Source organism: Corapipo altera, unplaced genomic scaffold (assembly GCF_003945725.1).
Source record: "Corapipo altera isolate COAL_440 unplaced genomic scaffold, ASM394572v1 52b, whole genome shotgun sequence".
NCBI classification, from domain to species: Eukaryota; Metazoa; Chordata; class Aves; order Passeriformes; family Pipridae; genus Corapipo; species Corapipo altera.
In genome coordinates this window covers 1,984,202-2,010,683 of record NW_020884922.1, presented here as the reverse complement: position 1 = coordinate 2,010,683, position 26,482 = coordinate 1,984,202, and the positions used below count along the sequence as shown (strand labels likewise).

The 26,482-nt window shown below is 36.3% G+C and overlaps 1 protein-coding gene across 4 annotated transcripts in view; it reads right to left on the bottom strand.

The window, feature by feature from the left end:
* Window positions 1-26,482, bottom strand: part of VPS13B (vacuolar protein sorting 13 homolog B) — a 426,536-nt gene that overhangs the window by 57,905 nt on the left and 342,149 nt on the right. For all 4 annotated transcript variants that reach the window (XM_027657093.1, XM_027657096.1, XM_027657095.1 and 1 more), the window contains 4 exons: window positions 26,081-26,280; window positions 23,281-23,488; window positions 22,757-22,941; window positions 5,338-5,534 (listed from right to left, as the gene is read on the bottom strand). In XM_027657093.1, the coding sequence (XP_027512894.1) occupies window positions 5,338-5,534; window positions 22,757-22,941; window positions 23,281-23,488; window positions 26,081-26,280 (790 nt within the window). The remainder of the gene's footprint in view (window positions 1-5,337; window positions 5,535-22,756; window positions 22,942-23,280; window positions 23,489-26,080; window positions 26,281-26,482) is intronic.

Sequence of the window (26,482 nt, the reverse complement as noted above, 5' to 3'; positions counted from 1 at the left end):
GGTCAATTTGATTTTTACTCAACCAGAATCCATATTCAGAATTATAGCCCCCATGTCATTATGAAAATAAAAATACAGTAACAGTATAAATCAGTTACAGTATATATACTAAAAGCAGCAACCAAACCACGATTGTATTTTCTTAAAAAAACTCAACTGTAATAAAAAATCGTAATATCAAATGAACAGGTTTTAAAGAGGGACTGTAGCCACTACCATGACTCTCTGATTTTAAATTAAATCCCATTTAAATGTTTTGCCTAGGTAGACTTCTGTCAGACCTGTAGCACTGCCACTTTGACCTTGCACAGAGCACAGAAATCAGACACAGTCCTTCATCACATGCTGTGCACAAACAAAAGAGAAAGTAGAGTTAACTGAAAACACAGGGAAATTTCTATTAAGTCTTGGTAAACAACAGTAGGAGCATTAATATCAGAAGTAGGTGTGATTTTGAAATCAAAATTTTTGCATGAAGTGAATACATTACAAAAACACCCTCACATTTCTCAGCTGCCTTGGAGCTGTGTGGGTCGTCCATGATTTTTCACCTGCAGAGAAAAGGAACAACCAGCTTCTACTGCTTTGTGTTTGGCACAACATGCTGAGGGATGGGTGTAGCAAAACCAGAAGAAATTTTAAATAAAACTGACCTGACCAGAATTTTTTTTTTTTTCAAAATCCTGGGAAATATCAGAATTTTTAAAATGGAAAATACCCATGTTTGAACTAATTATATAAGTTATGATATTCACATCATGCAAAGCAGTTCAAATTCAATATATGGCAACTGGGAGCAATGACTTAGCAGTGACCTGCATTATTCTTGTTATTTTAAGAGTGGAATATTTAAACCAAAACTGCCATTTGTGATGAAACTACAACATGGGAAAATATCCACTGGGAAGAAGAAAGAGACCACTTAACTCATTTAATTTATGACTCAAATGCTGGTCTGAACCCAAATTTTTAGAGGTCAAAATCCAGTAAATCATTTATTTTGAATAAAAGCTAAAACAATGAGCAAGAAATATGATCATGATTCTTCACTTGAATTTTTAAAAAGTAGCAATTTAAGCTTATTTAAAAGTTTTGGTACTTGTTTCATGGTTTGTATCTTAAGGCATTTTCAATTACTATTTTACATTAGTATGTCAGTAATTATAGAAATAATGTTTAAATTACACAGCAGATGCACAAATATATAAAATATCTTCTAACATAACCCATTTAAACAAAAAATTATAAACCCCTCCCAACCAAAACAGGGAGGGGCTTTAATGTCTCACCAACCAAACAAAGCTTTAGAAGTAATTTTGAATATGATTTGTTAGTCCTGTAACATGAAAAACCTCTAAAAATAATTTATTTTGTGACGATTTCTGTGATCATTTTCCCGTGATAAAACCCCCTACTTTAAGGTCTTGCATAAACGGTCATTTATGCCATATATGATTTATTTCCTAAACACTGTCTTACACCCCCAAAGAGACGCTAAATTATTTCACTTAGGACTTCAGATTTGTTCATTCATTGATTAAACATTCATAAATGTTCATTCAAACCTTATGCATACGTGAAATAATGAACAGGCTACAAAATTCTTAAAAACAAACAACATACACATATATACTATGTCCTTCACCAGAGAGCTTTTTGATTTTTATACTTCCAATTCGTTCCTGATCGATCTCAGAAAGAGCTTGCATACCACAAGATTTGGATCATGACATCTTTGCACATTCCCATATTCATTACTAGTTGATATACTTCAGCCTGCCAGCTCCTGGCTCAACATATCAGCTGAATCCACATCTTCTCACAAACCCTGTTGTTTTCTTGTTACATGAACCACATAAGTTTCATACTTTATAACTGATGTTAGGAATCAATAATAAAGTACTTAAAACACAAGGGATCAGCTCTCTGTTATTAATAATTAGCATATCATAGAGGTTACCACCAAAAAAAACCCTTGCAGAATTTTAAGGAAATGCTATTATTATTACGCAGCAGCTGCATGCATATGGCAACTGTTAAGAGTCTGATCCAAAATACAACATCAAACTAAGAAAATAAACTTCAACAAGACTAAGCATTTTTATGCTTTTACATAATTAATAGTGAATTAAATTTTCTAATCAATCATACAGTTGCTGCATGTAATTAATGTCAAATTATCAGGAGCCTCCAGGAAAATTGAGATTCAACTTTTATACAGCCTTTGTTTCTGGTTCTTGCAGATCCCTCAGCATTAGAATTTGGTCGTCTAACACTCAGCACTAGCTTTAAGCAAAGTGCCTTGTGGGTCTTCTCACAAGACTGTAAGATCTCATGTCAAACATTTGTTTTAGGAACAAGCCTAACACTGAAATTTACCATGGGCATTACATGGGCAGTGTCTCTCTCAAAACCAAAAAAGTTTGTGATATTTTTGGTCAAGTTAGAATCTAGAACACATTTTAGAGGGCTTGGTGACAAGAAACTACCCATACTGGCAGCAGTATGTTTGTTTGATAAAGCCAGAGTTTCAGCAAAGTTACTGCCAACATGGACTTCCTACATGCTACTAGGGGTCTAGAAAGGCTAGCCTTCTCTGCAGGTCCACAGTATCTGTCACCACCTCCTAATCAAGGCTTCCCTTTAACAGAACATGATCCTTTGGGGCTTAACCATTACCTTAAATTTGTTCCGTAGTAGTAACTTATATGTATTTCAGTGTTGTGTACTGTCTCAAGACCTCCAGGTCAGTGACATGTGACTGCCATGTTTGCTCTGTCTCCAAGAAAAAGCCAGTGCGCTTCAAAAACCCTAGGTCAAAGCCTCATCTCTGAGGAACAGCTCCTCTTATTCTGATCCACTCAGGAGCACTCCTGACTGGTCAGGATTAATTCTTCCTCACAGGTCCTTCCTGCAGTTGTCCTCAAGAAAGTTTGCAGTGCAGCCTTGTTTCAAGTTAGTGCAGAGAGATCAGCTTGAATTTCTATCATAGAACCATAGAACAGGTTGGGTTGGAAGAGACCTTAAAGACCACAGTTCCAACTGCCCTCTCATGGGCAGGACACCTTCACTAGACCAGGTTGCTTGAAGGCCCATCCAGCCTGGACTTGAACACCTCCAGGGATGGGACATACATAACTTCTCTGGGCAACCTTCTTCCAGTGCCTCACTACCCTCTGAGTAAAGAATTTCTTCCTAATATCTAATCTAAACCTGCCATCTTTAAGTTCAAATCTATTCCCCCTTCTCCTATCACTACATGTCTCTGTAAGAAGTCCCTTTCCAGCTTTGTATAGGTTCTGGAAGGCTAGTCACAGAGCCTTCTCTTCCTCAGGCTGAACAACCCCAGGTCTCAGCCTGTCTTTATAGAAGAGGTGCTCCAGCCCTCTGATCATCTTTGTGGCCAGCCCACCAGGAGGTCCACATCCTTCTTACATTTGGGGCCCCAAGAGCTAGAGCAGTACTCCACCATGCCTCCAAACTGAAAACACTGCTGAGGCAGGGAATAGAACTTTTTCTCTTATCTAATTGAAATCAGAGGTTTACCTTGTGTATCCTATAGGTTTCTGGAGTTTACCCTGACTTACACAAATCTTTAAATTTCCAGTCTACTGTTAGTTCATGTAGGTGTAAACTACACTTTTAAAAACTACTATAAATTCCCCAGGCCACTGAAGGTATCAAGACTAGGAAGAAATTCTTTACAGAGAGGGTTATCAGGCATTGGAACGGCCTACCCAGAGAGGTGGTGGATTCACCATCCCTGGAGGTTTTTAAAAAGAGATTGGACGTGGCCCTTAGTGCCATGATATAGTAATTGGAGTTGGATCAGGGGTTGGACTTGATGATCTTGGAGGTCTTTTCCAACCCAATCTATTCTATGATTCTATGACTATTGATTCTTCAGTCCCTGTACAGGTAGGTGGCAGTTCAAGGCACATTCCCTTGACTTCCCTCTTTCTCTTCTGTTTATTTACCTTCAAATGCTTCAGTAGTGCAGCGTATATTTTTTGCTACCTTATTCCCTCTCCTGCTATCTCTCTGCAGTGAACTGCAAATGCTTCAGTTTAATTTTTGTTCTTTCTGAACAGTTACAGCTTATTAGCTTATCAGAGCTCCCCGAATGAAACATTGCATACAGTGATAAACCCTATTCGAGCAGAAAATAATAAACACGATTACAGTGCTAAATGCCTTAATGAAAAAAAATCTACTAAATTTCACTACATCATTTCCAGTTCCCACCGAGTTCACATTTCTGTGGTGTTAAGCTGACCAGGAAGGCAATTCTGTCAGGGTCCCACATTCAGAGGAATTAACCTTGTCTAAAACACTTAACTTCTCAATGATGAAAATGCATTCTTTCACAATTAACATCAAGAAATCATTTCCAACCTGATACTATTAATGGAAACCAGATGTTAAATTTTCTTCATTAATTTTGTAAGCCATGTTCTTATTCCCTGATTTCTCTGAATTCTGTAACTTTGTGCAACATGTATGTGGATGCTACAAACTCATTCAAGCACGTGTTCATACACAAGCAGCAAGAATCAGCAAATACCAATAATCCAAGAGAGTAATTTTGGTTTTTCTGCTCTAAATATAAAATATTAAAAAGGTCTTTGAAAGCAATTCCACTTCTATTTCTGGAGAGAATTTGTACTCATTTTTTCTTACTCTACATATTAACCAAAATGGAATGAATGCAAATAGAGTGAATATCTGTCACTGCACACTGATTCCAGCAGTTGTGTAAACACAACGTAAAATGGATCTCCAGTGTTTGAAACGCTGATTTATTTTTTTTACTGTTAACATAGTAAGCAAACTGTGTGAATAATAATAATGTAATGCTCTTGAAATACTAAAGTTTTGTTCAATATATTTAAAATACATATTCAGATTATTTTAGTCATTGACTTGCACTGAGGAGAGAATAAGGCGATGTATGAGCATTGCATGGAAGAAGAATGTTTACTGCTACATTATAGAATGGATTGTGCCTCAGCCTTCTTTTGTTAATTAGCTAATTTTACTGCCTTGTGCAGTTAAGAGGTTTCAGGATATGACCTGTTTGTCTCCACTTTTCAGCAATCCTTGTATTCAGAAAATGGATGGTTATGATGACGCCAGGCTGCCTATGAACCTAAAGGAAGCTCTTTTTTGTGAACACTCCGTGCCCTTGCATGAAGGTGAACGACAGTCTGAAGCTCACGTAAGACTAACTGTCCTTATCACATATGAAAGCAGTATCTTATTTCCTAAGTCTCTTGAAAGGGATCTCTTAGGAGGGTAGCATTAGATGCCTCTTTTTCCCTCCTCCTTTAAAATTACCTTTGGTCATCGGCCACATTCTGGCTGTTATTCAGGACAATCCTCCAAAGGTCGGAGGCGATGAGCTCTTTCTGATCATTCACAAGGTTGATACTGGGCAGCTGCAGTTCACAGACTTTGCTTTCTGATAGACTGAATTCCCGGAATGCAACAAATGATTTCTGAAGCTCATCCCAGTACTCCAAACTGCAAGGAATCTGTAATAAAAGGGAGAAGGCATAATTAATTTATACTCAGGGGCAAATATAATAGTTTTCCTGTAAACACTAAAAGAGTAAAACTAACTAAACTAAACAAAAGTAAATTGCCGTATAGAAAATCAGAACTGTAGCCATTACTGAGATCCTGTGCTGTCTGGACTTGAATTAAAATGCTTTTAGAACATCATTGGAGACTAACTTTTCTAACTAATTTCCAACTAATTCCAACTTCCTCTGTACAAAAACAGCTACTTGTTCCACAGTACCCATGCATAACAAAGACAATTCAACTAATTATTATTTGTATTATGCAGTCAAAAAATCCATCAGATGTCTTCACATCATGGTATCAAAGACATTCAAGTCATCATTAATTTTTTCTGGAACTTGTTGTTTTAGTTTTATTATATAACAAAACATAAATTTATTAAAGTAATCAATGACGTAGAGAAAAAAATGTGATAGACAACACAATACCTTGTTGTGGGTCAACACATTACTGAAAATCCTGGGTGAAACAATGAAGTACTTGTAATCACATGATCTTTTTTTCCAAGGAATATTTGTTATTTAGACTAACAAATGCAAATCAAACCCAGTAAATACATAGTGGCTTCTGTTTAGTCACATCCCTAATTTTAAGTCTGTAAATAATCTACTTGGATTATTTCTGGATGCACCAATGAACTGAAGAGAATGTTATTAGAAAGATTTTTAAAGACAAAAGAAAACCAGCTTTAATAAAAGTATAGCCTTTAAAGGATTGTGTCCTAGGCTTTTTTTTTGGTAATAGCATGAAAATGAATGAGACTATGAATTTAAAACAAATTCAAACTCAGTCAGCTATGAAGATTTTTGAATTAAGATACTGAAATCCACAGTTATGACAGTTGTACAGACTCAAGAATTACTAAAAGTCAAGATGACATAAAACAATTAGTAAGAAAAAATTGACACATATGTACTATTACCTTTTTCATCCCTGTGTGTCTGTGTATAGACATTCATACATAAATAACCAGGAAAAAAAATAAGAATGTGGTAGAGATGCAAGCAAATCTAGAAAAAGCTCTGTAAGTAATCTTCCTTGTTATTCAGTAAAGATTATAATGCATATGGAGGTGACAGCAGGTTGATTAATTAACAGGAATGAAGGTTAAGAAGAAAAATTCAGGGAGCTCAATGGTTCAAGCTGGGGAGGGCAAAGGAACATAAATAATCACCAAAGAATTCTGGAGGAATTAACATGTGGAACCACAGAGCCTGAAAGGTGGATTTTTACTATATCTGTCAAGTCACAATGATTGAAAAAATCCACCACAGTTACTAAAATTTTTTTTAGTTTAAAAGGTAGGGAAAAAAAATTATCTAATAACTACCAACAAAACTCTGACACCAGTAATGTATATATCACAGAGCACCACAGCAATATGAATCAGGAGAGTTGCTTTAATTTTAAATACTAGAGTCTGAGAGAAAGGGATTGATTTAACATCAAAACCCACGTCATATGCATAAAGACAACACATTTGTTTATAATCTGCATATTGAATTGGAAATGGTGAAGATAAGTAAATGTCAGCCAGAAAATTATGAGGTGGTATGAAGATGCTTGGAAAAAGCGAATGCCATCCTGAGAGACACCAGGTGAGATATTTCCAAAAGCAAAGGACAATTATTAATTGACTTGTATAATATACCATTGGGGACTCATCTGGAATATGGCATACATTTCCATTTTTTCACCTTTAAACTGTATTAATTCCTACTGTGGAGAGTTGATGACTAAATGAAATAAAACAATAGGAACATAATTGCTCCACCCAGACACCTCACAAGAGAAACAGTTAATAGAGGAAAGGTCTTTAGAAACTATGGGTCAAAACTGAGGTTGCTCTATGAATAAAATGTAAGGCTAGAAACCACATAGAAAAAGATGGGAAGGTTCAAGGACAGACTTGGTGCTCATGACAGCTGCTTTTAAAAGCTTGGTTTGTTAATAAGATGGAGAAATAACAAGCATTGCCCAATGGGAGAAGACTGGGCTTGATCTTTGCTGCCTCTGTGTTGCCAACCGTACAACAGTGCTGTGCACAACAGCAGCAATGAGAAACATCACATTATTGCATTTGTGGTCATATTTCAAAGTCACACTAAATTGATTCTTTTTGCTCTCAGTGTCACTACAGAATTTTAGATATTTTCAGAACCTTCCAATGTTGAATTATTTGAAAGTTTAATGGATGTGGACAAACACTCAAGATTGCTACACTACTACATCCATGGTCCTACCCTTCAATTATGGATACCTCCAAGAAGCTCCCCTATGTTAATGATGAACACATAAAGATCAACTTCCGTCATCTGCTATCTTTCGTACAACATTGTGGAGCCATTCACAATCCCATATTTCTTTTTTTAAACCTCCACAGTCTCTACTGGCAATAAAAAATTTGATTTTTAAAAAAATATTACAATACTTGGCATATTTTCTATATCATAAAGTCTTGGAATGATATAACTACAAAAGGATCTGTATAATTTCTGACAAAAGGTTGTGGTCTTTCATGGTTGCATAGATAATTCTACATACTGCAGCATTTATTTCTGCATACTTTTAAATAGTCCTTAAAATACTTTGAGATTCTTTCAGGAACCTCATTCAATCTTTTCAATCTTTTTTTATCTTTTCTTATCCATGTTGTTGAGTAACATGTGTGCAACAAAAGTCTCACAAAGCTATCATGTTTTTTGGGATATTTATTTCTCTAACATTACCTCTCAAAATAAAACTCTCTTTAAATATGCAAGTCTCCCTTATGAAAATCTCACAAAATTGGATTAGAATGGCAAGTAATGGGCATCTTAAGAAAGGTTAAGCAAGACGATGAATTCTATTCCCACTAAGATTAATGTGTTGGAAGAACAAGTTACAGAGCACACTAATGGAATTTCTTAAGTGTCACTACAATACGAAAGCCATAAAACTACCAGTAAGGCAAGAGGAAAGTAATATAAAGAGATTGAAAATAAAGATTTAAAAAAAGGCAGAGCAAAAACTTGAAAAAATCCAAACCCGATTTCAAATATACTGTTAAAAAAGAAAGTAAAAGTAGGTATGTCAATATTTCCACCCACTCAGTAGGTAGTGAATATATTGAAATTTATTGTGAGGAAAAGATTGCAAAGTAAAATGATCAAAGCAATTATTATGCCATAAAAAGTAATAACTCTTCTTCAGGCTCTGGTATAAACTTAACGCAGTGGAAATTCCATCTGAACATGAGGAAGAATTTTACTGTGCAGGTGATGGTGCACTGAACAGGTTGCCCAGAGAGGTTGTGGAGTCTCCCTCATTGGAGATATTCAAGAACCATCTGGATGCAATCCTGTGCCATGTGCTCTAGGATGGCCCTGCTTGAGCAGCGAGGTTGGACCAGTCAATCCACTGTGGTCCCTTCCAGCGTGACATATTCTGTATGCTACATGCCAAACACTTTAAAGTGAATTATGAAAAATTTGGAAAGGCAAAGGAATGATTGCTGAACTCAGCAGTATGAGTAGCCAAAACAAGAAAAAAATTGCCTAACAATTAAAGCAGACTTTTAAGCAAGTTGAAAAGATTATTCCTCTTTATTTTTGTTCACAAATTTTTTCTAAATACCTTGTAATATGTCAAGAAAGGCCAAGAGACAGTATGTTTCAAGTGTCATCTGCATATTAGAAGTAAAAGGTCAATGACACACTTTATGTGACTGTCTGTATAAAATACAGCTCAAGCTTTGGGACTACACAAACTGTAAGCTTTCTAGTTGAAGCTTGCAAAAGACTTAGTTGACTTAGAATCTTTGATTCCTACATATCTAGCTTTATTTGTTCTAGGGGATTTATTACTAATGGCTGATCTGGATAAGTTTAAGGAAAGATGGTAGCTCTGGGCAATATTAGCTGCCAAAAATAATAGTTGTGAAACTCTGGAAATGAGTTATAATGCCAGAACTGAGTCATAAGCAGTGGGAATAAGTGAATTAGCTGCAACAAAAAATCCCCCACATGTTGAATTAAATACAGTACTTTTACCTTAAAATATTTGAATAAAACCTAAGCTATAATTCAGATGATTGTTACCTCTCAGAAAATGTGACTACCAAGACTGCCTCTGTAAAAACAAACACTAACAAAGCATATTTAAATTTTTTGCTAAACAAGCATGCATCTCCAACAGACACTTCCCTGCAACTTTTTTCTTCTTCCCGAGCTCTCAAAGATAGTTTTAAACGCAATATTTTATTCACCTGTCACCTATGTGTGCATAAAATTATTATTTAATTTTAAACTCAGATTGAACCAGAAATCTCCAAGCTCTGTTTTGCAAGAAAACCACATACTATGGTGCAAACACTTATTCAGAAGGATGATTATAGCAATAGAGAGCAAAACAGCTGTCAAATACTTTTTTTCCAGCAGCATTAACAACAGAGATTAGAAGTAGAAATGAAAAGCTGCATGAAAACAGTCTAAACTCTAAGTAGAGAAATTAAAGGTTCATTCTTTTTCTTTTTACTGCTGCAGACTATAGACATTTAGGGTCTGAAAATAGCATGGCACTGTTTGGAAGAAGAAGGAAAATGGTGTATTGGCAAATTCTGACTGGAAGAAAATCAGCTGTCTCCGAGTGACAATTCCAGTCTTGCTCCCTGCAATTACAGGACACAAACAACTAGTGGAAATAGGTGCCTTGGAGCAGAAATCTTTGGAGTGGATTCCTGTTTTCTCTGAATCTCTCATTTCACTCTGTATTATGCTAACACATACGAGAAACACATACAAGCTAAAACCTCTATCACACACATTTCACAAACACCCCTCTGAAAAAAAACAAGAAACTTGAAAACCCTCTTAAAAACCTGCATCCCTCAAGTAATTTCCTTTACATTTGTTAACCTATCAGCAAGACAGTATTAATGTTAGTAACCAACATGAAGTACTCCCACAAAGGCACTACAATGTGATAGCTTGCGGTTTTCGTTATTCATCATACCTGTGTCACACATTATCTGTATTAGAATAATTTAATTCCTATTTGGAAACCAGGGGTTAAGAAATGCTACAGAATCTGTTCATGTTATGTTACATATTAATATTTTTATCCCTGTGTTGAAGAGATGGATACTTATTCCCACTTGCAGTTATGTCTAATAATAAGACACAATAGGAGAGAAATTACTGTTGACCTGTACATGCTTTTTAAAGGATTTTATGAATACAACATGCTTCTAGATTTTCCTGTGAGCTGATGTTAATCTCCCAGCTTCAGGCTACTTGGTTAATTTGAACTTGAAAAGCTCTGGGTGCACACCACTTTATCTGTGTACAGGTATGTTTCTCTAGCTGAGCTCTCTAGCTGAGCAGAGAAACAACACGAGTGCACTTCCATAACCTGTCATGTTGCCATAAATGATCATACCTATGTTGTCAGAATGCGATCAGGTCTCAGACACAGACATGATTTCCAAGTAGGACAGAAGTGATTGAAGTATCTCCATTTCTTAGCTAATCTCATCTTTTTCAGACATCTTTTTTTGTCTCTAGGAAAAAGCTACAGCCACCAGTCTACTTTTTTGAGGTTGCTGAATGAAGGCTATATAGAAGTATTATTGCTTTACTGCTTAAACAATAAAAAATGAACTTTTAATTGTACACATGCAGACTTCTTAGGCTTCAAAATATATAATGTCCAGCTGAGAAAGAAAGATGATATCAGCTGGGTTACAGGAGGTAGCTAATGTTGCTTTCTGTGATGCTTCCTTTTGATCCATGTATTTTCTAGAAAAAAAACTTTTACAGAAGAAATATTCATTTCTTGAATCTCAGTCCCTCAGATCGTGGGCGCTTCCTCTTGGAAATCAATCTATTCTTGTTCCAGAAACAGCTAAGAAACAACAAGAAAATGCACACAGAAGACAGGAAGTGCGCGTGTGTTTCATCTTCTCCAAGGAAGGCCACCTCAGTGAATGAGGCAGAATACAACATAAACTAGCACTTTGACTCAGACACCAACCCATGCTGAGATTTTAACTTCAGCTTCCTGAGTATGAATAAACTGATTGCTATTCTGTTATTAGGATATTTTACTGTTTTAGGGCCAATTGCCTTAAAAACACAATTCTCTCATTAAGTGAACAGAAGTTGTAGTAGCAGGAAATAAAAAGCTTTATCCAGAGTTTTACTAGGGAAAAATTCTTGGCAATAACTATCAGCAACATTAGTACTAAATTTGATTTTGAAGTATTGTTTATAGCAAAAGAATCCTGTATAAAAATACACTATGTAGAAAATATGCTCAAAAGAAAAATAATATTAAATAGAACAAAACCTTTGTAATATGCCTATTCACATGACATACACAAGTCAATCTGACTGTTGGAACACCATTTTGGACAACTGTAAGATACTTCATCATCCACATTCCTGTTTATCTTGTGTGATTAATTTTGCTACAAACCACTGGATAACATTTTTTAACCTTCCTTAGGGCTAAGATGCTATCATATCAGTGTGATAAACACTCACCAGGCACAGCTACAGAGCACCAATTTTCCCATTTTGTGGAGGAAAAAAACCCCACAGACCCCCAAACAAATAAAAAAAAAAGTGGTGGTTTACAGTGAGGTAAAAGTATAGCCTAGTATTAGTAGTGTTAGGATTACTAGTAGTGTTAGTACTACTAGGATTAAAAACATTCTAGTTGTATAAAGTATTTGTTGTCCCCCCCAGCTCAATCTCCTTTGTATATTCTCTATGGTTTTCTGTATTTGGACACCAGTTTAAATGTTACATACTTGCATATTTCAGGAAGTAAAAGTTATTTCACTACGGCACACTCTCAATTTCCAAGTCTCAGGAATAATCAGAAACCCCAACTGGAGATGTTTTCCAAAATTATGTCATATAATTTCTTCAAAGAATTGCTTTGCTTCTCTTTGAATTTGGTTTAACAAATTTGGTCCTAAAGCTAGGACATTTAAATTACAACTACTCACTTTAAAATTGAATAAGCAATATCTGCTTAATTTAATTTTTTCCCCTATCTACACTGAGGTCTTTGGCTGAATAGCAAAAATAACTACTATTTTGGTTTCTGAGTAATAATATATACTTCAGCTCTTTCAACTCCATTTCACATATATATTTATGGTCCTATTAGCATATTTATTTAATTTGATTTAATTTTACATCTGTCCTGCAGTTTCTAAAATAAGTACCAAGTAGAGTTATAATAAAGAGATGTGGAAGAAAACTCTTGTCTTCTGAGATAAATTGTTCTTTAAAAATACATAACTGCCTTTTAGCTGACTTTGGAAAAAAGTTTCTATACATCTTCAACTAATAGAAGCTATAAAAAACCTTTTGTAATATTGGAACCAGTTGAGAAACCACAAGTATTCAAATGCAGGAAATCATGATTTTATAACATTTTAATGTGATCTACTCTTGGGAAACAAAGTTAACCAAGCCCTATTTCTGTACAGGAAATATTCCACTGTACAGTTGTAATACATTGTGGTGAGGGGTACAGCTGCAATTTTTTCACCTGTAATGCCCCACTGGTATTGTGGCTTACTGAATTGCATCAAGATTGCCTTCCTGTCCGGAAAGCCCTCTAAGTACAAACAAGACTCTAAGCCCAGGTTTTATTTTCCCTTGGTATCAGAATATGGTAATTTAAGAGCCCTGAGAAATGCTTTTTAACCTTTTAGAAGAAATATGTAGCATTCTTTTATTAGGAACTATGTTCTTTGCCTTTTTAAAACAACATGTGACTAACTTATCAATTTATCAGGCTAGCAGGTTCAGAGCAAATGCAGGTGTGTGGAGTAAAGTAATCTGTCACAGATACTGGCTTTCTTCATCATGGAAAAATTACTCTAAAGACACTAACGGCTTTTGTTAAAACACAGAATAGTGCTATGCTATAACTGAGATTTCTGCAGGACTCTAAACAGGAAAATTATGTACTGCTAAGTTCAAACTTTTCTACTAACTGTCATTCATCTTGAGACTGAGTTTATGTGATGATCACTTGCTTTTTGAATAGCAAAATCAACAATTCACTTAATTTACTTAAATTAATTAGGTCTTAATTTATTGTTGCGAGTTTTGAGAAACAAAAGTATACAGATAGGAGATCATACATTAGAGACTTATCTACTTCTTGCAAAACCCCTTATTCTCTCTTTCTGATACAGGAACTATCTTGTGCATTTAATTTAAGGTTTTTAATTTTCTAGGCTTTAGTATTTATTAATAATATAAACATTATGCCGTTGAAATGTAGTCCCCTCTGGGATTGAGAGTAGCAGCCTATTAATACATAAAGTAGTTTGTAATTTTCAGTATATGGGCTAGTTTGACCACATATTCTCACCACAGACTCCTACAAGAAGTACAAGATCAGTGTTCAGCCGGAAGGACCTGGGTTTGCAAAATTTCATAGATCAGTTACAAAATCTGAAAAGTACAGAACACGAGGAGAGTGTAAATCTGTCATTAAGATAATCTGATGGTTTCGTCAGTCCTCTGGCACCCGGTAGAATTTTCACTGGCTCAGTAACCCCAAAGGGTAAATTTCAGTGTGATGCACAGGCAAATTACGCACAACTTCCATTAACATTCCCAACAAGTTACGCTTAACTCCCTGCAGACTGCACAGAAACTCTAGGCCAAACGATACAGTCTCATCTCAATGCAGTGAACACTAAGATCACACGGCAAAATAATTAAGATTATACACACACAAAACAGTAACAAAATAGTAAAGTCTGACATAATCCTACTCTCAGGCAAGGAAGTTCACAAATAATGTTTAAAGTTGGAATTCCTAGAGAGAATGGGCTCTGTTTCAACATCTGCTTAAGACTCACAGTGTAACTCTCCAACTTCTTTAGCTCCTACTTCCTTCCTTGCAAGAAAATGAAGATGATACTTACAATTAACAGTCAGAGTCTTAACTTTGGAAAACATGTGCAAAACTCTTCCCAGCATCAGAAAACTCACTTGCACCTGGATCATCTGAAGTGTAAGTGGCTCAAGCAAACCTACAGCCCTCTCACACAGACCAGCTGTTTATGTGATGAACTGCATTCATTTTTGTCCTCATGCATGAATGGAAACACTGCTTCTACTGCTGGGAAAGCAGTTTCCTACATTAGAATAAATGGCAGTTGTTACAGTTATAGTTTATGATCAGATATGCTCAATAATTGGACTCTACTGTTTCATTTCAACCTTGTTGCCACTCTTCACACAGTAGAGAGATCATAAAAACACTGTACAGAGTCTGTGTATAGTAGTAGTATGACTATCACAGTCATACTGAATAACATCAAAAGGTAGAATTAACAACAAATGTAAGTTTTTTTAAAAAGCAGAATCCCAGGCAAAGCACCAAATTTGCATTCTGCGCAATTCACAACAGCTAGACAAATTATTTCCCCATCCATCTAAAAAGTCTCATTATTTGAAGACAGTACTGAAATGTGTGGCAGAAGATTCAATAATTTGCAAACCAACAGGTTTATCAAGAAGCATGGTTGAACTTTACAGCTTATTATCTAGTAACACCATGACCTTAAATCACTAATCTGTCACGCACAAATCATCTGGATTTCCAAAATAGTTGTTGCTTTGGGAATATAAGAAATAAATCAAGCATGGATAGAAGTTGTGGTTTCCCAAAAAGCACTTTTCCCAGACTCTTAAATGCCCAGCTGAACACTGTAGTCCCAACAGGGAGTGAAAAGTAAAAAGGAAGCAGAGTCAGCCAAAAATGAGGTATTCTCCATTAAAAGGAAAAATGAATGTCTTTGACATTGATCATAATTCTTTTCCTGTTGACTGTCATGTCAAATCCTTCCTGGAATAATGACTTACAGTAGGTCTAATGTCAGTCACTCTTAAGCTCATGCTTCCTTAAGCCACTGTTTAAACAGCCACAAGGTGTTAGAAAATGACTGTTTATTGGCTGACAGCGTTGAAAGAATCAGATTCCAGACTACAGAGTTTGCAAATGCTTTATTTAAACAGAATAACCATGTAAAGCAATGCAACAGACAATTTTTTGAAACCCTGTCTTTTGAAATTGGAAATATTTTATGTTCCTCTAAAAGAGATTTCACCATCTTAGGAAATGCTCTGTGTAAATTTTACCACAGTAGTTTTATTTACCTAGCCTTTCCTTACTAAATCCCAGTTAAGCCCTTGCAACCTCAGAACTATACTTTCTGCCCTAAAATTTCCTCCAGTAGACCTTGATATTTGGTTAATTTCATCACCACTTTTCTAAACCGTGCTCTGTTTCTTAGGACACTACATAAAGAAGAAAGGCCAAAAAAGGAGGTCTTAGCACACATTCATCTTTTCTTCAGCTGTTATAATGCTGACTACACTTGCATGCCATAGGAATCCCGTCAGGTACACAAGGGAAACATCCTCAAATACAAAAACCTGTCAGTTACAGTTCAGCAGATATTTTAACTTCATATGGAGAAACGAGCAAATGCCATAGAATCATAGAATCATAGAATCATAGAATAGATTGGGTTGGAAAAGACCTCCAAGATCATCAAGTCCAACCCCTGATCCAACTCCAATTACTATATCATGGCACTAAGGACCACGTCCAATCTCTTTTTAAAAACCTCCAGGGATGGTGAATCCACCACCTCTCTGGGTAGGCCGTTCCAATGCCTGATAACCCTCTCTGTAAAGAATTTCTTCCTAACATCTAACCTAAACCTCCCCTGGCAGAGCTTGAGCCCATGTCCCCTTGTCCTATTGTTGGTTGCCTGGGAGAAGAGACCAACCCCCACCTGGCTATAACCTCCCTTCAGGTAGTTGAAGAGAGTGATGAGGTCGCCTCTAAGCCTTCTCTTCTCCAGACTGAACAACCCCAGCTCTCTCAGCCTCTCCTCATAGGACTTGTGCTCCAGTCCCTTCACCAGCCTCGTTGCTCTTCTTTTGGACCCGCTCCAGCACCTCAATATCCCTCCTGAACTGAGGGGCCCAGAGCTGAACACAATACTCCAGGTGTGGCCTCACCAATGCAGAGTACAGGGGAAGGATCACTTCCCTGCTCCTGCTGGCCACACTGTTCTTGATGCAGGCCAGGATGCCATTGGCCTTCTTGGCCACCTGAGCACACTGCTGGCTCATGTTCAGATTATCTTCCTTTTGTTTTGTAAGCTTTAACAGCTTGCATTTCTCACTGGATGACAATCCAGGAGAAAGAATTTTAAGTCTGTGTTGGTGATGCAGCTTAAATAAATCAGAGAACTCAGATTTCGGAGCATTGTACATCATATGATTACTTTGATTAGACAAATCTGTTTTTCTCCTGCATTTAAATCCATGGCCACTTATGTAAATGGTCTTGTGACAGTGCATAGCTTTTTGTTTGAGATAGGGGGCAATGCCAGCAATATCCCTTATTGGAAAGATAACTCTGCGATGCAACAGTAAACACTGAGAATCTCTGTAAAAAGTTCACTAGTTAAAACAGACCTCCAGCTGTACAGGAAATCATTTGCATATTCTGTTCACCTGCTTGCACAGAACAGCAGAATATTTCCTTGATGGCACATGCACTGTTTTCCTATCTTGGCGAGCCCCTCCTAATTTTTGTTCTCTCCCCTGCCAACCCAAACCTGTCAACCTTGTTCTTGGTAAAGATAAATGATATAAAAATATGACCCAGATTAAATCAGAAAAGTAAAACAACAACAGACTAATCACAGGCAAAGATAAATACATATCTGAGATTCTCAAGACTGCAAGAAGACATAGGAAGACTTTGGGAAACTAGATGCATAGTGCAAGTACAGTTCTAAGCGCCACAACACTTTCTTTGAGGTTAAATGTCTAAATGTAGCTAACTCCATATTGTATCTGCACAATGTGAAAGTCTGAATCACTAACTGAATTTTTTCCCCTGCAACTCCCTCCTTTGAATTTTAAAAATATCACAGTAATGAAGAACACTTGTCCTTTCTCAAATGCTGAACCTGACAGATCCAAGGAACTGTACAAGCACGGTTGAATTTAGCATCACGTGACAGCTCTGAAATACCATCCTTTGTTATGATGTGGAATATATTCTTCTTCAATTATTCTTTATGTTCTGGGACAGTGTCATTATCTGCATAATCATAAACTATTGTTTAAAATTCAAAACTCTCCTACTCCTTTCTTCCTAATGCCTTACTTCCAAGGCAACCAGAACAATCAGAATGGAGGATATGGCTACAAACTCTCTTTCATCTGTCTTAGTAGCCAGTTCAAGCCAATGTCCAATTTGGGAGATGAAGAGAGAGACTATTAAGTCCTTACTCTGCAGTTCAGACTGCCTAGCACATTCTTGTTCCTGAGATGCTCATTTATCTCCTACAGCTCTGACATCTCTGCAAGAGACATTTCTATATACATTATAAACTCAATTCTGCTTGAAGGCTATCACCGTGCTTCCACATCTCCACAGAAAACATTTTATGGTCAGATTTCATAAGAACGAGAATGATCACTGCCCCCCCACTCCAACTTTAACTGTTACATACCAAGACCATTACAGAGCAAATAGAAGACCTGTTGTCCTGTAATGATGAGCTGGTTGCCTTTTAGCATACAGTTTACTGTTAAACTGGGAAACTGAGGCATGACTTAAGTCTTTGCAATGAATACTTGCTGAGACAAATTTATAAACACCTGCACAATTTTTATTATAGAAATTATCTACACAAGAGATTGTCCTAAATGTAGCATTAACTAAACTTTGGGAGCAAAAACAGTAGGCTTTGTCTCCCTGGTTTTGTGGACATATTTTCTTTAAGTACTTAATAAAATAAGCTTTCGAAGTTGCTCATCCACATATCTTTAACCACAACACTTCTCTTACCAGCAATCTACGTGAAGGATTTAAGTTTCATTCATTATAACAAAGAACATCTCAGAGAGCATCCCTTTTTGATTTATGAATCTTCAATATTTTTAAAGTAAAGTCATTGCTACCTCATCTTGCATTTTAGCTTTTGAATGAATTTTGTGAAATTTTTCCAAATTTGGACTTTCTTCTGCTCCTCAGGTGGCAATATAATTCTAATGTCAACACCATTCTACTCTTTGCCCTTGCTGCTTTGGGCAGTAATAGACTATCCTGATTTACATGACATTGGATGGACTCAGTGCTGGAATTAACTTCACTCTTATGAAATACGCACCGTGTTAAGTGAAGTTATAAGTGGAATATGCTTTTTCTTCTCCAAATATTTTAAAAATAATCTTAGCAACATTCAAGATTAAAATGGTATGCCTCTACCAACATTTGAGTAGCTGCCTGAAGGTCTTTTGTGCAGATCTCCTTCATACAAGGGGTACATTAGTGGTGGCTCAAAGCAGTATTTATCACATTACTTGGATAAGACACAGCCTATTTACTTTTTCTTCTTACAAGAACGTGAAACTATGCTCTTGTGTGTATATTCCTTCACTCCACATTGACCTTTACTGAGATATTTTGGCTAGACCTTTCTAAACATCAATCAAAAAATTTTCACAACTTGAAAAACAGGCAACCATCACTGGAAATGATGCAGAAGCTGACAGAGCAGTCAAGAGAACAGTTTTGATCAAGGAATTAGAAAGATTTTCAGTTTAAAAGACTCAGGAATATTCTACATCCATAGCATATTTCTTTCTTGATACAGAACCCAGTATTAACTCTTTTTTCCAGTTAGGTTTCACCCAAACCACTTGTAAGCACATTCATAAATTGGTTTTTGCTTCACTTAATTGATCTTGCATTTCAAAAACAAAACCTATGTTCTTGCTTCATTAGCAAGAGCTTGCAAGTACTACCACAGAAACTTTGAAACAATCTTGAGAAGTTATATTCAGAAAAGGTCTTGGAGTGATGTAGACATAAGAGGATCAAAATAAGAAAAGGTCTCCAGATAAGAAAGGGCCAGAAAAAGACGTCAGAGAGTGGCTTTAGTACCTGAGGATAAGAAACACCTTATGTCACTGAACAGGAATTCCTTAAAAGTTAAGAAGAGATATCAGAGAAGTCTAAAGGTGTTTCACCAAATACTAGTTATCTGAAAGAATGGTAAATCACAGAGCCAAGAACATTTGTAGCATGTGAAAATGAGACAATGGGGGATTAAAAATTAAAAAGAAAGTGTTTGCAATGTCTGTTAGACAGGAAGAATAAGTTCAAATACTCTCAACCTCCCCCAAAAAATACAATCCTGATGCAATTTCTTGCAAGTGCATCTAAGATTCTCACTTCCTTCAAACAATAGATCAAACTTCTATTTAACATTGGTAAAGAAAATGCAACATGCTATGCCATGGCAGAAACATCAGTTCTTCCTGTTCCCTTCACAAATAAAACAACAATGTTTGGACTGTAAAAAGCAAAGTATTAGAAACTTGACCAGTGAAACTTCTTAGCTTTGCAAAAAAACAAGTAAAAGCATAAGAAAATAAGCTTTTGGGACAATCTACAAACAGCGGCAAGGTAAGGTTTTACCGAAAAAAACATAGTTCAATTCAACTCTTACAATCTGAAGCTGTTCTCTATCTTTTGGCCATAGCAGATGACACACACCTTCAATATTTAGAAAAATTCTTTTTATGGTGAAGCTTTCCCAAGTTCCAGGAATTTGAAGAATAGCTGTAAAACCAGAGACTTCTAAAACCTACCCATGACTAAAACGATATGCTAGAAGTTTAACAAAGATAGAAAGCTAGAAGAAATGTCACAGCAACTTAGAAAGAAAGAAAGAACATGCAACTGGCAGACTTTTAATTCATGACAAACTACAGAAGTGCACCTTTGACCGGATTCAGGTGAAGTAGAGGCTTAAGCGAGACTGGTAACACAGTGGGTGACATTATGAGTCCTCCTTGCATTTGAACATATATGCAATCCTGGAAAAGTTTTTAAAATGTATTTTAATATATTTTTATCATTATTATCTTCAAATTCAGATCCCTTGATGAAGTCTTTGGCTTGCAGATGTTTCTCTAATGTTTCATTTCAAGAATTGAAGACAATAAATGTTGTTTTGTCTTTTTTATCTTTATATTTAATGAATTTTCCATATCCACTAAATACACAGTATGTTAATAAACAAACATATATCTACATAGGAGAAAAAGTGGAGCTGATGAAAGGCCTCATGACTGATCTAAATTAGAACCTGAAGTTTAGAATAAGTATTTGGTAAATGCAGTTTACCTAAAAAAACCTGAAAATCAACTCTGTATTACTTATTCCACCTACACATCTCTGTTAGATTAATAAAAATATGCACACTGTCCATGTTCATAATGGCTGTTTATCCACACTGTGTAGAGCTTCTCTGTGTAGGGATATGGCCATTTCTGGAAAATATGAAAAATCACCACCTCAAGCCAGGCAACAGTTACTGCCATAATTAATGACCCACAAGCAAAATGTGGATCCTCTTGGCACTTCTGCACTCTATGTGCCCAAGATCAAAGATCTGAATACGTGTCCTCTAATTTGGCTGACAGCTTTCATCTCTTCCCTTGTAGTAGAAATCTGAAGAATTACAGTAACAGCAGTGGACGCTGACAGAACCTGACTGCTGGGGGCTGATCGCTTCCTGGTTTCTATCTTACTCTCTGAGGCAATCGCAGCAGACAGGAAAAAGGATTGCAACTTCCTTTCTTTCTCTAGACCGCAGTATGGAAGTACAAAGCAGCAGAACGTGTGTGCTACTAGCAGCCCAGCTTTGCATGCCCACTTGAAGAAGAAGTCCCCCTGGACAGGGTCACATTATTACACAAGCACATACATTATAGCTCATGATGTCTGTTATCTATAATGGCAGCGTAATGTAATTACATCAAAAACTTGGTGTGCTGTGCTGCAAAAATACCATCGTGAAAGAGGGCAAAATGTTGGCTTTCATAGCAACCTAATAGGGTCATCAAGACAGCCTAGAATAACACAATTTTGATCTTTGATTCAAACCTCATGCCAAGTGCAGCTGATTTTTTTCCATTTAATTTTAATTTTCATATAACTGAAAGGAGTTGACATTTGGCTGTCTAGAGGGCAAAGAAATTGGCAGGACACTTACATGATCTCACTAACAGTATGTGCATGGTAATAACATTATACCATTTATCTGAGGAAGATTATCCTACTTCCTCATAACTCAAAGCATATTGGTGCATAATTCAATTTTAAAAGCAATTTTTAACATTATAGCAATAATTAAATACAATTCAACATTTTTTAATAAATAGGAAGATTGAGGAGATATTTATTTCCCTTGACTCACAACACTGTTCTAATTAAAAAACAGATTGAAATTTAAAAAAATAATGACATGCCCAATTTATAATACAAAAGGGAAACTGAGATTAACAGAATTAAAACTGAGCTAAAATCAAAATAGGTATGCAAGGAATAAGTGAATTTATAAAGAATTATACTAGACAGGAGAAAATGTGACTGCCTGACTGTGCACATTAGAAAGCAAAAATTCCGGATTTAAGGATCAGTGTAATTGTGAGATATGGTCTACCTGTGGGGCACAGAGTCATACAGCTGCAGCACTCAGCCCTCCTTCAAAGAGCAGTTCCATGATCTCACACAGTCAAACTGGACTGCCCACTTCAACCCTCTTCAAGCAAAACAAGAGAAAACAGACCCTTTCTTTCTACCCTGTGGATCTTACTAGAAGCAGCACAGTCATCTGCAAACACAGACACAGAAGAGAACGGCTGGAGTGGAGATTTTAGTTCAGCGATTCCACTGAATCTTGGAAATTTAGGACCAGGTCTTCCTCACATACTTCAGTTTCAAAACAAATGAAGTTTTACGCAAGGACTGATAAATGAAAGGAAGTCAGAATAAAAACTCTGTATGCTCGCAAACCAGAAGTGACAAATTCTAGCTAGCTTATTATGCAATCGTAAAACTTGAGAGATAAGCGGTTAAAAAGTCTGCACAAATACTTTTAAAACTAAAGATGTGCTCAAGCTGTGGAATTTACCTCCTATTGATTTTATAGAGCTCCTGACATTGGTTTTGTATTTTATTTTTAATAAACTGAGTTTGAAAATGCTCACTTTATAACAGTAATATTTTCATTTGTTACTAAATGTAGAAAACTCTCATTACTCACCTGAAGAACATCTCCAAGGTCAGCAGTGCTAATATCTGGGTCTTCAGTCGTATTAAAAGGAACAGGGTTGATTCTTACAAGAGTGAGCACTCTGGGTTCTGGATATCTCCACAACATCATTCCTGGACTGTCCTCAGTTTCATTGTAAAACACAACTTCATAGGCACCAGGCAGCTTTTGTGCTTCTGTCAAATGAAAGAAAGCTATAATCTATTATACAATTTCTAGAATGAAACATGCTGGTTTATGAAACCAAAGTGGTTAAAAGTAAATTCCTTAGGATCAAAAGGAGAGAAAATAAAAAAGCAATTTCCCCGACTTTTAAAAGATTACAGCTTAATGGAAAGAAATCAAAAAAGTCTTTTAAAGTATTTTTTTTTTTTTAATTCTAGCAGATGTCATTTCAAGTGCTTTTCAAAAAAATGTAGTTATTCATTGTAAGAGGCAAGTAATCTCTAATAGGTTACTACTGTTTTTACTTTATAATCTAGAAAAAAACCTGAGAGTCATAATATTCTTCTTACCTGCATCTTGTATATACTGGAACAGGCCTGTTCTCAGATCATCTGAGGTATGCTCAGTTTTGGAGGCCTGATTCCTTTCCATAGAAAAACAAGTTGGATGTGTACGTTCAGGTGCCAATGTCTCTACGCTGCCCTTTTTAGTAAGGTACTGCCACAGAAGCTCCTGGAGAAGAACTAAACAGTTCAAATGCTCTTGACCCCAGAAAACCTTAAAAAAAAAAAAAAAAGGAAAGATGAAACAATTACATTCAGATATTCAGTCATTTTCGAAGGGAAAATCCTTCCCTAAAACAACAGAAACTTTATATGGCTTTCAGCCTGCTCTACTCATACCATAATTGCTTGCAAGTATCCTTAATGTGAAAATAAAGAACAGAAACAACAAAAAAATCTTTACAAAAGCATTTGGCAAATTTCTTCTTTTCATCATTTGAGGAAAGTATTAATTCCTACCACTTAACAATCCATAGTGATGCTGCCTGGATGACCACAGATCTTAAAAGTCACATTCAAGAACAGTTCGTAATGTTAGGATTGGTCACAGGTTTTGCAGTTTAAGATATGACAAAAAAGCCTTAAAGATACAAAGTTTAAACTGTTCAAGGAGCTTGTTGCTCCAAAAGTGGAATTCTGGAACACATTAAACACTGACATAGCAAAGGTGACTTGAAAGACATACTAAAGATCATCTTAAACATAAACTGAAGCATAGGAATTGGATGTTCTGCAAGTCCTCAGAGTGCGGTTAAAGAGTTTAAAGTTTTTGGAAGTTTAAAACAGAAATACAGAAAAATATCTAATAAAACCTGGCATTCAAAGTCCAGAAGGTTCACAAACTTTATAGCAAAATAAAAGGCAAGTAGACATTCCTCTCTCCTGGTTTTGACAAGCATTGCTGCTTTTCTCAAATCAAGCTGCTATTTAAGAGAATCATATTAATGGGGACAAGTCTTTTAGTCTCTATGTGCAGAAGCAGGTCTAGAACCAACATGGAAGACAAGGAAGCAAGTAGAAATCAATAAAGAAATTAGACTTGGAAATCGGTGTGGGATGAAATCAAAATCTCCAAACAGTAACTTAAAAGTCCATAGTAAGGGTGTGAGTAAAATAAACAAGGCAAGTGTGCACATAAAGAGTAGCGCAAAGTTTTTCACTGGGGAATATCCATTTTCAAACATGAAAAAAAATCAGACGATGCCTAAAGGGAGTGTAGTTTAGCTGTCAAGAAGGAAGGTTTTCCTTCCACTCCGTCTGCATGTAAGCCCATAGAATAAACCACGACCCTTTTGAAACTCGGCCACAGCCAGCCCTGAGCTAAACATTCCCAGGCTACCCAGCTACCCCCCTAATGTAGTACATCTCTACTGCAGTTTCTAGAGTACCTCTGGGCTCAGAGTCCCACTCCTGGTCTACCACCATCTCAGAGAAGCTCTCTGTCACCTAAACCAATCTCAGAGGCCTCAGTTCCCCACTGATGGAGGAGGGATGAATGCTCTTATGCCCCCCTCTCCACCCAACTTTTATTAATTTTATTTTCAGGTATCTGGGAACTCCAGGGCTTGGAACTCCTACTACAATATTACAGATGAAGCACCAGTTTCATATAAGCTCTCAAGGCTCTGCTGCAATACAAATTAACAGTGGTAGAAGATGAGGTCTGTTTAGAGCTGGTAAAATCATTAGCCATAAATAAATTAATTTGAAACAGAACTGCTAATGCTTTTGTCAGCATTCTCAAATCTATTCTGCCAGACCAAATACTTAACTGTTTTCTGCAAAAGCTAATTATCCCAGTGTATTCTCTAATAATAAATGGCTTTCTTGGATTTATAGATATTTTTCTGGTCTTCGTCAAAACCCCAAAATTTTTGGAAAAAAACCCAAAAAACTTTCATTAACAACACACAGAGGTAGTCAGCCAAGTACCTATGAAAAACAAATTAAAAAGAAGCAGAGAAACAAACTGACTTTATTTATGCATTAAGATATATTTTTTTAAAATTTGCATTATTCGAGTAGCCCTATCCCCAGTGCTGTGGTTTGAATAACTTCTACTGCCAACTCTGGGAAAATACCTAATGACACGATTAAATGACAAAATTTCCTTTTCGTGTTTTATATGCTTGATTTATGTATTTATTTTAAAACATTTGTTGTGTATAGATAGTACAATAAAAATAATTAAAACAAGACATATCTTAAAGCCCACTTGTTCAGGCCCCAGAGAATCTATTTTTCATTTCAAGAACTCCCATGCTTCCTGGACTGGTTTCAAGTTGTGGGCACTTCCAAAATGGAGAAGATAGCACAGCAAACTGAATATTAATTGCTACAAACAAAAGTTTGCAATTACTCCCATGAGAAATCCATGTAAGTTTGAAAAGAAAGGATATGTACTTCTTAAAGCTACCCCTACGCACTACACTCACATAGCTCATGAACAGACAAATACACACCCATCAGAACAGCATCCTAGATATTAAGTGCTAGTAATTTGATCCAGTAGTTTTAGGGAACACACACATATAGCTACAATACAGGGCTTGAGTAGTATTAAAAAAAAAATCAAAACCAAAACCCTGTACATGACTTTTCAATCAATAGCTTTACATGAAAGAATAGATACTTATTTTATAAAGTAAAATAAAACCCACTCAAATCAAACATGCAAAAACCCCCAACCCTGTGACCTACTGTAGGAAGCAAAGCTTTACAGGCTTTCATAGAATTTATTTATGAAATCTCAATCGTCCAAGGGCAGTCCAATTCAACAGCAGAACCATAAGGATCTTATACAGACCTGCAGCAGTCCTCCTTTCAAATCGATGTATATTTTTGGAATAGATTGCTCTGGGCCCGGATCACCACTGTGCTTACACCACTTGGCTTCCACATTAACAGAGCAGCAAAAAGGGCCCATCAGAGATCTGGCTCTTTCCTTGAGACTTGTTTTAAGTAAGAAATTTTTTATGTCAAGGACAAAAGATGATCCGTGGATTCCTAAAAGAGAGAGAAAGAAAATTAATCCCGCTGGTGATCATTCTCCCAACATTTATGTGCTTATTTCCTGAATTCACTTTACCATGAGCCTGGGAATCCCCGTCTGCAAGCAATTACTCACACAAGTAGTCCTACTACTATTCCACTATTTCGTGGAAATACTTGTGTGGACAATCCCTCTCCTCTCCAAGCAAGGGCATCA